This window comes from Eschscholzia californica, unplaced genomic scaffold (genome assembly GCF_041429995.1).
Source record: "Eschscholzia californica isolate CP2 unplaced genomic scaffold, dmEscCali1.0.p SCAF_6, whole genome shotgun sequence".
NCBI lineage: Eukaryota > Viridiplantae > Streptophyta > Magnoliopsida > Ranunculales > Papaveraceae > Eschscholzia > Eschscholzia californica.
The window spans coordinates 28,972,372-28,985,281 of record NW_028238483.1 but is presented as its reverse complement, the minus strand read 5'-3'; the positions used below and the strand labels follow the sequence as shown (position 1 = coordinate 28,985,281).

The following is a 12,910-nucleotide window of genomic DNA, read 5'->3' as shown; positions in this document are numbered from 1 at the left end:
ACATTGTGTCAAAATCTGTAACACTGAAAATGGATGAAGATGTTTCGGGATATTATTAAAAAAATCTTTATACCACTAGACAGTAAACTCCATCTAGAATTGACTTACAAGTTTAAAATTGGTTTGATAATGGCTCATTCTCAACCTCAAAATTCAAAGGATAGATGATGCAATCCCTTACATCATTATGTTTGTACTTTGGAGTTAGACTGAATGTTTTTGTTTACTAATTTTAAAGTAGGTGAACATCAACCAGCCATTAGATAGTGTATTTAGATTGAACTACAATAATATGGATCATGGATTTGAAGGTTGGATGTTGATGGGTAATGAATACTTACTTGAAAAGTGGGTACATAAGTAGTATTTAATTCTGTTTTCTTTTAACATAATTTGACAGAGATCACACGTTAGTGTCATAGATTCTCTAGACATTATATGGAGGAAGGTTCTTTTTAGTAATAACTATAACTATTAGTCTTGATGCTTGTTCACCATGTATACGTCACTCTCCACATACACATTTTATAAACAAGTATTTTTTTGGGTTGTTTTCCAAATGGCCCCCAACTTTGTGACCAGCTTCCTGCCTGACCCCCTACTTTAGCAAAATACCCATATGCCCCATTACTCTCTCTCTTCCATCTCATTTTCTCTCTCTGCCACATCATTTGAGCACGCCACATCATCGTCTTCACACCCATACACCGGATGTTAGGAAGAACTACATATACCCAAATCTTCTTTGTACAATCAATCCAATATATCGTCACACACTACACAATATAAGCTGGCCACCACAGCCTCCCATAACCAATGTCGAAACAAATCAAACAATCTTTTTCTCCATGCATTGGAGCCTGGAAGACTATCTTCCACTTCCACAATGGGACATGAAGACTTCGGCAAACCTGGGCTTTGATACCATTTGTGGGTATGGTCTTCCTTGCTCCCAAGTTGTCTTGGGTATCTCTCGATCACCCCACAAGCTGGTTCATGAGGTGCCGCTTTACCTCACACTTATAAAGTGAACAACACCTCCTTCCACAATCAATACTTAACTAACTCCAACACTATGTAGTAGTGAGTACAAAAAATTTACAACTTCAATACTGTAGTGGCATACTCTTTATCATTATGAATTGATTAACCTTTGGCTAGTTATAACGGTCGTAGTTGGATTCTTAACAGATATGGATGGTGCGGCAATTTCGAGTCTATACCCGTTACAGCGTTGTAAAACTTTGCATCTGGTTTGTTTTGATCACCTTTTCTATTTGATCAATGTCAAATTTGAGCTTGACCAGTTCAAAACTAACTTTTTATTCTTGCTGTATTCCAGTGCATTTGTTTAATATATAAACACAAATTAAGGTGAGGCATGCACTAGGAATTCATAATGTAGAAGCTCAGAATGGCTTTAAAGCATACGTACCTTTAATACAATATAGGATATGGCTTCTTGTACCACACCAACCTCATCTGAACATATTAGGTTGTAAATCGATTGTCACACTTAAGTATTTCGCTGACGGCTCCATTGCGCTCAATTAGTACAGTTGCAGTCTCTCATCGCTTGGTTACACACTAATTAGACGTAACTAATACATTTTTAAGTGGAGTCTCAGAAAAGAAAATGCTCATTAAATTTAATTTATGTTTCAAAAACAGGCTACAATAATAGTAATAAATAAAATTGTTAATGAACTAACAGAAAAGAAACCTGCCGGACTGTACTCTACATGTTAATGGCTGATGAAAAGACTTTAGGCGAGACAATGGCAAAGTGGTTTAAATTATTCTCTCGAAAGGCCTGCTCTTACTACTATCAACCTCATTGCTGTTTCTGTCTCCTTCCTGATTCCTGTCACTACTTTTTCTTTCTAGCAACATATGATCAAGATCTTCCAATTCTATACTCTCGAAAAAGATCTTTCGGCACTTTCGAGAAAGAACATCATCTAGACCTTGGATGAATAGTTTGACCTTTTCTTCTACAGATTTGATGAAGCAATGTTGAATAACAAGTTCTATATACTCTTCTCTGTTCACACTATTCACAACTATAGTCTTACCTCCAGGACACAACTCCACAATTTTCCTCCCTCGTCCAGACTCATCTTTTTCTTCAGTTTCCCAAACAAATGTCAATCCCGGACCATCTGTATCAACGAACTCAGTATCCATCTCCAGAATATCACTACAACTTTTATACATGGATGGATCCGCATTGCGTATATCTTCCAATGTGATTACAGATCCAGCTAATTGCAAGAAGAACAATCGATCAAATCCAATACCTATTTGGACATCATGCATCAAAGCTAAAGCAATCACTCGACCACAAAATTTATAATATTCAAGTTGTTGAGGATCCACTTTTGCTGCAAACAGGAAACAATATACCAAAAATATTAGGGACTGATTGAAGTTAGGATAAAAATTTGAATTTGTAAAATATAACATAAACAACAATTCAAAAGGGCAAATAAATGTTGAAATTATTGTTGTACCTGTATTGGGAAAGAGCCTGTGTTGGTCGTGCGGACGTGACAGGAAAAGTGAATTTTGTGGAGCGAATAGATCTTGACATACTAAGAGGAGCCATTCCCCGAAAACTCCAGGTTCAGCAACATCTTCCTCATTTTTGAAGTGAGGGACGATTCCGTTCCGCAACAAAGTAGGGTTTGCAAGCCCAACTTGCTCAAAAGAATCAACCAATAACTTCGACCGCTCAATGATCACTTCCGTCTTGTGTAGGTGACAATCATTCTTAAGTTGATCGGGGAACATCATCTTGATCAAATGTCTTCTAGATTCATTACTTAGTAAACTATCATGCTTAAGAAGCCATTGATGATCATCGCCTCTCTTTGATCTCATAATAAGTTTATTTATTGAAACATGGTGAGAATTCAAACATAAGGAAAGGTTCTTTCTTGCAGGATGGTAAAGCTTAGACATTATGTCTAATTCCTTGAGAATAAGAAGATAATAAGACCACCCATGATTAAATTCACATTCAGTACATCTCGTGCACTCGACTCCATCATCCATGTTAGTCAAACCAAGATCTATGTTGTTCAGCAACTCATTAAAGTCATCGTAAAATGGTTTGAGGTCACAGCCACATAGAATACAGAACAAAAGGGTGTCGGGTGACGGATGATGCAATCTCATATGCTCCTTAATTTGCCTACACATATGGAGTGTTAATATAGAGAAGTTACCTACATCACGCTGGAAACCTAACTTTAACTCGGATGGAACTTGACAGAAGCACGATTGTCTAATCAACTTCATATTCTTCACGAGCAATTGTTTTGTGAACTCCCTCACAAATGGATGTAAGTTATCAATTACAACCTCGGGCGGTGGATAATATTCTGGAGTGTTTGCACGATTAATTGAATTGAGTAAAGATACATATGTCTGACGAAAAGAGTAATACAGTAAACACCCAGAAGTTGTTGTTTCATCGCGGAGAAGTTTGCAGAACCTTAAAACTACCCAACAGAACTGGTGTTGGATGTGTGTAGGAAAGGATTGAATATTAGGATATAGAAAGAGATTAATTGATTCCTCGGCTATCTCTTTATTATTGCTGATGGGAGATCTGTACAAGTAAACCATATATTCGGGAATCATGTAAAAGTCTAATAGTTCGACATGTTCCTTCCTCTTACGATTTGTCATCCTCAAGAAATCGGTAATTCCGGCATAAAGATTTTTACCTCTTGATTCATCATCCTCATTACCACCATTGTCAATGAGGAGGTGCGAAATAAAGGATACCAATTTTCTCAGGACAAGCACTGCTGGTCTATTATACTTCATTCTGAAGCTGTTCCTCCCGGATGATTCGAATTCTATCCTAGGTATGAATTCCATCTCCCCTGGTTGCTTTTCGAAAAGGAATAGTTCGAATTCTTCCATCTCTTATGGTTGTGATAACAAATAAATAAATAAAAAGACTATCTTTTTACTATGAGACTGATGATGTTCTTAGTAAAATCTAGGGTATACCCCAAAAGCTAAAGAAGCATAAACCCCCTAGTACTTCAATTTCAGGATTCACAATTGGGGAATTTAAATCACGAATAACAATCAAGATATTCTTACCTGAGATTCATTAGCCAGCCCCTCTAACAAATCTCCTTCTTTGCTCACAATTGAGTATTTGAGTCTCTCTCTCGAGATTTACATGTATATATATATAGATGACCCGAGAGTCTATCTAAAATAGAAGTTGCCATGTATATATATATAGATGACCCGAGAGTCTATCTAAAATAGAAGTTGCCATTCTCCCTTACGATAACAATGATACATTAAAGATGAGATAAACACGATAACGGTTGAGAACAGGTTTATAGTCCAATTAAACTATGACCTAAAACCCAACATTATTTATACCTTAATAATTCAAGTTCAATAAATCATGGAAACCATCTCCTCTAGGAATCGAACCTAGGACTTCTATCATTTTGGAATTTATGTCAAGACATGAACCACTCGGATAGCAAATTGTTGTCCGCTCTAGGTTATTATAGTATGCACTAGTCCCATAATACCTTTTCTTTTGCAGGAAATTGAGCCGTCTTTTTTTTTGGAATTTGGCTTCGATACATGATAGTCATTACAATGGTGTGATACATCAATGATGTGATAAGTACGGCAACAACCAAATAAAAGATGTGATCCAGAAATTGCACCTTCTCTAGAGATCGAACCCAAGATCTCCAAGGACTTTTGGAGTATATGTCAACACTTTAACCACTCGGACAACCAAGTGTTGACAGTTGCCTATCATCTATAGTTAAAAAGACATTATAATATTTTGCTTATTTAGGCACTTCTTAAGTTACATCTCAACTCTAATTTCAAATTGAGATTATTTTTAATGACGAAATTGTCCGAATTTTAACAACTTAATTATTCTCAAAATCTAACAGACAAAACGTAAGAACTTATCGATTTAGTGCAATCGAGAGAGAAGAAATTCAATGATTTCTGCCATCAAATAACGTTGGAAAAATTGATGTTTAAGTTGAAATGGAAGGTGAAAGATAGTCGATGAATAAAATAATGTTAATAACTAGACTTCAAAGCTCGATAATATCGATTCTTTAAAACAGTAATTCGTCCTCTTCTGGTATGCAACAACGAGTACACAGCGGGTCAGGAATTATGCCTTCAAGATACGATTAAGTCTTTCAACAACTGTTTGGTTCGAAGTATGTACGCTTTGACCAAGACTAATAACACACTGTATTAATAAACTGATAATGCCAAAAATCGTCTCCAAAGTATGCCAAATGACTTGATAGATCAACCAAAGATAACCTTACTGTTGATGATCAAATATAAAATTTGAGAGCAAGAGAGGAAAATTTCGTCCTGTTCTATCTCCATTCAGAATGGGAGCCAACTTATCTTTAGATACTCAAGAGATGCCTTCGGAACATCCTTTCACATGGGATTTGTCATTTTAATGAAAGGATCTGTCCGTCCAATACAAGCCGATATTTAATGGGAACATCCTTTCACGTGGGATTTGTCATTTTAATAGGAACTTCCTTTCGCATTGGAGACGATGTTAATGTCTGATTTGTATTCATTCTCATTCTCCTTGAAAATAACTCATAGTTCGCCAAAACCAAACGGAATGCAATATCAATAAATGGGTACAGTCAACCAAACGTGTACAAAGTAAAATATTTTAAACTTAGTCAACGACTATGAAATCTGACTTGAGCCAGAAATGTTGGTTTTATATTACTCGACTAAATGATTATTAACGTCTTCATTGGGTCAGACAAGTCGGAGATATTATGTTGCTTTCATGTTTGTCTTAATTACTCATTCCTCTTTGTCGGCCACTGTTACTTGCATTTGTGTTACAAGATTATTTGCCTTTAACTGTTTTCCTGTGTAGAAGTGGTGTACTTTTCATTGTTATGTGTTTGTTAGTTTTTGTTGGTAATTTTGTCTAATTGGTATTGCTCAATGATGTTTTTTCCATTAAGCTTTTTTAATTTTATATAGGTCCCGTAAATGCAGTATTTGGATGGCAATACGAGATATTATGTTGAAGAAGAGTGAGACGACTTCTTCTCAGGTATTGCACAATGAAGACTTCTTTATTTGAAGTGCTTATTGGGGTTTTGAGCGCATTCTTCAAAAAAAAGTGCTTATTGGGGTTTTGAGCGCATTCTTGCTTATCGGTATTATGTCAATGGTTAGTGTTATTTGTTTCATGTTTCAAGTTTATTTGTCTATTATCTTTCTTGCGTCAATGGTTTGTTTTTCAATGAAGAGGATTAACTTGCCGATTGTATTTGTCTTGCATTTGTTAAGATAGTAGATATGGTATAGGCCCGCTTCAATATCTTTTTTATTGTGGGTAATTTTCTTATTAATATTACTAAGATCTTTCATGATGATTTTCAACAAAAAAGAAGATCTTTCATGATGATGGTTTTACTAATTTCTGTAACGTTATTCAAGTATCGTTAATGCGACATCTGGAGAGGAATATGAAATTTCTTTGAGAAGAAGACTTATATGATTTTTTTTTAGTTGTAAATGATTCTTATTAGAATTATGTCGTTGAAGTAGGTAAATAGTGAACAACATGACAAATAAATATTCTCATCAAAAAAAAAAAAAAAAAGACAAATAAATACAAAAAAGAAAAAAGTATTTTGATAGTAATTTGTGATCATTCAAGTAGTGTGTCCGATTTGTAATACATTCGGAAGAACTGTCCGTGCCCCACGGGCACGGGTCACACCCTCGTATACACATATATATAATCCCTTCACAGTAGGGCAAAATTTGTTACAAAAACCTGTACTCTATGCAACTATCTATGCTCAAGAACAAATGGTGGAAGAACCCTCAAAGTATGGTTATATTTAGCTCTATATGGTATTATTATTAATACTAACTTTTTCATCAAATTTATATGAACAAAAGTGAAATACTCGAAAAAAAAATTTGTTTCTAAAGTGCAGTAGAAGTTCTGTTTCGATTATCCAAGATTATATCATAAAAGTCTGTATCAGAGTCTCCGTCCATATCAATTGTTACACTATCGCCATTGTTGTGGATGGTTGTACTTCGATTGCTCCATTGAGAATCTACCCGTCCTATCGAGAAGAGCTCTTGGCTATCTTCATACCCAAGACCAAGAGGCCCAAGAAAGCATGGGTTAGGAGTTCTTTGGACATTTGCAGGTCCATAACTGAATGGGCTTTGTCCAAAATTAACCAAAATTGTTGTATCGATATTCGCAGCCAAAGTTGGGTAAAGTGGAGAAGAGAACTCTTCAGACGTGCAATGGATTACATGTACCAATTCTGAATTAACTGTGAAGATTACCTTCTTTTGATCTGGATTATACCCACAACCGATTACCTTGTTTTTTATTCCCCATTCTGCTTTTTCAGGTTCAAACATAAGATCTTTACCTAATAAACAGAAAATTCAAGGGAAGAGTTATTGATTGTCTTTATTTTAAGCAACATTTGAAGTAAACTCAACCACAGTGACATATGGAATGGTTTAGCAAGGACCCATAGCAAGCCAAACAACATTCCAGTATCAGTTCTATGCTGGGTGAATCAGCGAAAAGTAAAAAAACACAACACAGAATACCTGAAGATAACAAGCGCACCCAAGTTGTAAAAGAGAAAACTTGATATGTGATGACCCTAGCCTTAAAAGTTACTGATATTTTCCCTGCTTTAGACACCCGTTCCCAAGCCCAATAGATATGGGATTTTTTTCCCTGGATCACTCCCAGGCACATCCAAAACGCCTCGACATTGACGAAGAAAACACTATTCGCTCTACCCACCAGAGTATGCGGGGGCACCATGGATCACCCCCTATATGCTCGATTTTGTCCTATCTTAGACACCACTCGGGTGGTGTGAGGCTTTGTTCCACACCTGGAAGCCTAGACATACTAAGCTTGAGCTCGCACCTATAGCCGAGGCTCCGGACACTCTCCTAAGCAATGTTGGCCTTGTACATAGGTGTCTAGAACGGGGTCAATATCTATAACGCCTAAGGCTTGGGTCATTACATGATATGATCATAATTTCATTATCAATCAGCAGATAAACTAATAGTAGTTTGTATAATCATTCAATCAAGTTTTGTTTAGTTTAGAAGATGTTTTAAATTCAATTTCATATAAAAGTTACCTTCAAGATAAACAGAACCATTTGAATTGAATCCAATTGATCCAGGATAGCTACCAGGAAATTTATAAGGAAGAATTCCTCCAGCTGTGAGCCCTAAAGACATGATCACTCCTTCATCTTTACCTTCCTCATTATTCCCAACTTTCAGTTCTTCAAATCTAATACTATTATTGCTGCTTGCTGCATGGGCTAACGAATCCGAACGAGAATTCATATCTTGGATCTCTTGTATGAGTTTAGCTCGTTCGCTTTCCTTCTTTGGGACATTTCGTCGAACAGATTCTTCTTCATCGTCATCTCGAAACGATAGGATAGTAATTTCGAAATAAGCTTCTTGGGGAAAAGAGTAATTCCCTAAGAAAGGTCCTGGTAATGGCAAAGCAGTCTTAATTACAGAAGAAGCACTTGAAGAAGAAGAAGAAGAAGAAGGAAGAAGATTATTACTACCCAAACTTCCTCTCTTCAATCCTGAATTGAATCTGATTTTCTGCATGAAATCTGATGATCCTGGAGAAACTTCCCAACTAATTTCAGCTTCAATTTCTCTTCCTTGATCATTAGAAGAACGTAAAACTCGTAAAACTGATCGATTTGATGAAGAAGCAGAAGAAATTTGATTTGTGAAAGCAAATCTAGACCATCCATGTTCAACTGCTTCTGAAACAAGTGATGGATGATCAGCCCAACTAAACAATGGTTTTACTGATAACCCACGTCTGAAAACATACAAATTTGTTCTTCTCTTCTTGTCTAAGTCCTGAATTTGATGAAAATTTGCTAGGGTTTTGTGATCATCATACTGAATATGAAGCTTTGAAATCCCAGATTGTAAACTCTCTGTTTGTCTTGAATTAATCCTTTCAGCAAAGTTTCTACTTTTTCTTGATAAGCAACATCTCCTGATTAATAAAATTACAATAACAACAAGAATCAAGGGGGGTACCCCAATAAGTAGAATTTTCTTCCATTCTTCCATCCCCATTTTCTCTGTATTTCTGAATTTTTTTTTCTCTCTCTAAAGAATCAAAGGACAACCCACAGAACCATTTTTGAAAAGAAGAGATGGGTATGAAGTAGATTATTGAGAGAGATAGGGAATTGGACTGGAGACTTGTTCAAGAAAGGCAGGAAGGAGAAGAAGAAGAAGAAAACACAATTGAAAGCATGAAGAAAGGCCATTAATTAAAGTTGAAAAGTTGGGAAATCAATTTAAGAGAATATTTAGAAATAGAGAGATATGACATTAAATTGTTGTTTAATAGTACATCTGTTTTTCATTTAAAATAATTAATCAAAACCGACAATCACTTTGACCTTTTAAAAAAGCGTTTAAATTTCGTGAACTAGGAAGAATAGTAGTTAATTTCAATTGAGACAGAGAGAGAGAGTACGTTTGTTTCGGTTCTCAATTTCTCGTTGTGAAGTGGTAGATTGAAGAATAGTGAAGGAAACAAACACTTGCCATGACCAAATCTTTTAGAAAAGACCTTTCATCAAAAAAATGACAAACTTAGAAAAGCAAGCAAATATGCTTTCCAATGGAGCTTTATGGGGCCGTCCTTGTAGACGTGTCGTGCCAAACAGGGCATGGAGGCTAAGAGGTCCAGCAATGCTAGCTCATTATGGTCAGCCATGACCATGAGATACAACTACAATGGGTTGTCACCTCTAGTACATACTACCGTAACGGACTAACTGTGATTCAACTTCAAATTGAGACTATTGAAAGTGTTTTGAATATGAATCGATATTTAATCTAGTTTCCGACCCACCAACCCTCTTAAGGGGGCTAAAATTTGGATCTGTTTATCCAGACTGATCTCCGTAGCAGGGCTAGCAATCGAGACATGACCTATATTAAGACATTATTAATGTTGGTATCTTTCGGAAATTAGAAAGAGGGAGTCGGTAAGGCGGTGGATCGTGAGATTAGTGTTTTAGTGGCTATATAAACTAAAATCCTAAGGATATCTTATTCATCATTTTCATGAATCTCTTGTGTCATTTTTATTCTTATCATAGTAGAAATCATCGCGCCGTTGTTCGTTGTTGAGTAAATCTCAGAAACCGAACCACGTAAATCTCTTTGTGTTCTCTATGATTGCTTGATCGGTTGTTTACTTTTCTTGATTGTTTGATTTCGTCACAACAAAGACTTATGAATATTTAAGTGGAATGAATTGAACCGAAGGCCTTGAAACTTTTCTCAAGCCCCGCTCCCACCTAGTGTTCATTTCGTTTTAGGTGTTTTAGCTATTTGAGTCAAAATAATATTTAACATAGGTTAAAAACAACAACAAATATTTCAAAATTATTTTTTTGTTGTAATATTTAAAGTAAAGTACAATTTCGTGTATCTAATTTTTTTGAGTTAATTCCTATATGGCCCCCTACTTTGTGACCAGCTTCCTTTATAGCCCCCTTTTTTTCGTAAATTCAAATATGACCCCCTATTTTCATGGAAATGTCCTAACTACCCTTCCTTTAAATCTTTTTTCAAAATAAAATAAAAAAAACAAACATAATTCCACCTCACTTCCCTCTCCACCACTTATCTCTCTCCACCTCACCTCTTTCCCCTCTCCACCACTTATCTCTCTTCACCTCACCTCTTTTCCCAAATCATCTTTCTCTCTCTCTCCAACTCACCTCTCTCTCTCTCTCCACCTCACTCTATCTTCTCCGATGAAGGTCGCCGGTCGGAAAAATTTCCGGCCGGCAACCTTCAACCTAAAAAAAAATTTTTTTTTTTACTCTCATCTCCCTCTCTCTCTCTAAAAACTCCGGCGAAGGGAACCCCCTTCGCCGGAGTTTTTAGAGAGAGAGAGGGAGATGAGAGTAAAAAAAATATATTTTTTTTTTTTTTTTTTAGGTTGAAGGTCAACGGCTGGAAAATTTTCCGGCCGGCGACCTTCATCGGAGAAGATAGAGTGAGGTGGAAAGAGAGAGAGAGGTGAGGTGGAGAGAGAGGTGAGGTGGAGAGAGAGAGAGGTGAGTTGGAGAGAGAGAAAAAGGTGAGTTGGAGAGAGAGAAAGATGATTTGGGAAGAGAGGTGAGGTGGAGAGAGATAAGTGGTGGAGAGGGAAGTGAGGTGGAATTATATTTGTTTTTTTGATTTTATTTTGAAAAAGATTTAAAGGAAGGGTAGTTAGGACATTTCCATGAAAATAGGGGGTCATATTTGAATTTACGAAAAAAAGGGGGCCATAAAGGAAGCTGGTCACAAAGTAGGGGGCCATATAGGAATTAACTCAATTTTTTTTTCTTTTTTACATTTTATATATACATAACTTTAAATTTATATATTATTTTGACAACCTCAGTTTGCAAAGGTGTGCAAATGGAATTTGGATTTGCAAATATTGCAATTGGGATTGCAAATCTTACGAAGTCGTTTATGGATCTAAACTAGGTTTGCAAAGTCTTGCAAACTCGGATTGCAGATGTAAATTGGGTTTGTAAAAAATTGCGAACTCTATTTGCAGGGAAAACTTGAGTTTTGCAAAATCTCACAAACTCGATTTGCATCTACAAATCCAAAAACCCAAAATCAGAAAATATCCAATAGCTAAGAAATGAAATCAAACAATGGAATCTATTTATCCATGCTTATTGATCTTGCTCCTCATCAATTTTGATAATTTTATTCTCAAAACTAAGAATTAGAGAGAAGTAGAAGTACATGTAGGGAGAAAGTACAAGCACATGATTTAATGGTGTGTACATATCTTGAGAATAAGAATAAAATCTTGGAGTTGCAAGGATTTCCTTTTGTGTTGCATCAGTAGATGATGAAATGACTCACATGTTTTAGTTCATCCCAATATGCTTTTCTAGTGGAGGTGATGAGCTTGACTATTTTGAAGCTTTATCTATTAGGTTCGTTGGTTTCAGTTTAGTGAAATTGAAAACAAGAACTTTGTATCTATCAACATTATGTCAGGAATAACAAGTCGTGCTGCATCAGTAGACGAGGGATATGATTCGCTTGTTTTATTTCATGGCAATTTGTTTTCTAGTGGAGGTAACGAGCTTGAGTATTTCTAAGCTTCTTTCATTAGGTTTGTTGGTTTCGGTTGGTGAAATCTAAAAGAACTTTGGGCCTAGAAACATTAGGTTATGGAAAAGAAGGTTCGTCTATTAACATAAGATTTGTTTCTCTCTTAGGAATAACTTTGTGTCTGTGCATATACTCTGCAATGCAGAGGTCCCAGGTTCGATCACATGTAGGTTTAGTAGTATTTCGACAGTTATTGTACTTATCACATCGTCTCGATGTATCAATGCCTTGTAACGACTAAAGTAGATCGTAGTCGATTTCTCAAAAAAAAAAAAAAAACATCAGGTCATATAAATATAACTTTGAAGACAAAATCTTCTAATCATCCTAATGATCTTTCTATCTAATGTTATTTGCCATTTAAAGAAAATTCTATTTAGACAATTAATGGAATTTGAGTTATTCCACCTAAAAAAATCTGGAACTAAATCTGGAGATTTTAGAAAAGAAATTATTAGAAACTATATTTTAGAAATAAAAAGGGATCTGATTCATTGAGCTCGAGCTCATACGGGGAGGTATGAGCTCGAGCTCCTCACCGTCGATTTTGAAGAGTCTCCTCCACACGTGGGATAATGGATCCTCCTATTTCTCCTCAAATTAAGGGTCATTTAATCCAATACAAAATAAACTC

At 35.9% G+C, this 12,910-nt stretch overlaps 2 protein-coding genes across 3 annotated transcripts; both read right to left on the bottom strand.

Annotated features, from left to right (window-relative positions):
- Window positions 1–1,617: 1,617 nt before the first annotated feature.
- LOC147533254 (E3 ubiquitin-protein ligase UPL5-like) lies at window positions 1,618–4,160 on the bottom strand. 2 transcript variants are annotated; one of them, XM_086645348.1, is made up of 3 exons: window positions 2,514–4,160; window positions 1,834–2,384; window positions 1,618–1,764 (listed from the first exon to the last, which is right to left on the bottom strand). In XM_086645348.1, exons 1-3 carry the CDS (start codon window positions 3,934–3,936, stop codon window positions 1,708–1,710), a joined length of 2,031 nt encoding a protein of 676 aa, XP_086501474.1. In that variant the 5' UTR covers window positions 3,937–4,160; the 3' UTR covers window positions 1,618–1,707. The 2 variants fall into 2 exon arrangements, with proteins under 2 accessions (XP_086501474.1, XP_086501475.1); XM_086645349.1 differs by having other exon boundaries at window positions 1,618–2,384.
- Window positions 4,161–6,911: 2,751 nt separating this feature from the next.
- Window positions 6,912–9,671, bottom strand: LOC147533253 (uncharacterized). The gene is made up of 2 exons (XM_086650847.1): window positions 8,217–9,671; window positions 6,912–7,475 (listed from the first exon to the last, which is right to left on the bottom strand). Exons 1-2 carry the CDS (start codon window positions 9,196–9,198, stop codon window positions 7,009–7,011), a joined length of 1,449 nt encoding a protein of 482 aa, XP_086506973.1. The 5' UTR covers window positions 9,199–9,671; the 3' UTR covers window positions 6,912–7,008.
- Window positions 9,672–12,910: the final 3,239 nt, after the last annotated feature.

What these genes read in the sequence shown, in the direction of transcription:
- LOC147533253 (XM_086650847.1), bottom strand. Translation starts at nt 9,198, where the DNA reads ATGGGGATGGAAGAATGGAAGAAAATTCTACTTATTGGGGTACCCCCC. An exon ending in TGGTTCTGTTTATCTTGAAG is followed by an intron (nt 7,476 to 8,216) that starts GTAACTTTTATA and finishes TCTGTTTATTAG; the next exon opens with GTAAAGATCTTATGTTTGAA.
- LOC147533254 (XM_086645348.1), bottom strand. Translation starts at nt 3,936, where the DNA reads ATGGAAGAATTCGAACTATTCCTTTTCGAAAAGCAACCAGGGGAGATG. An exon ending in CAGGCTCTTTCCCAATACAG is followed by an intron (nt 2,385 to 2,513) that starts GTACAACAATAA and finishes TCCTGTTTGCAG; the next exon opens with CAAAAGTGGATCCTCAACAA. An exon ending in GAGACAGAAACAGCAATGAG is followed by an intron (nt 1,765 to 1,833) that starts GTTGATAGTAGT and finishes TCTCGCCTAAAG; the next exon opens with TCTTTTCATCAGCCATTAAC.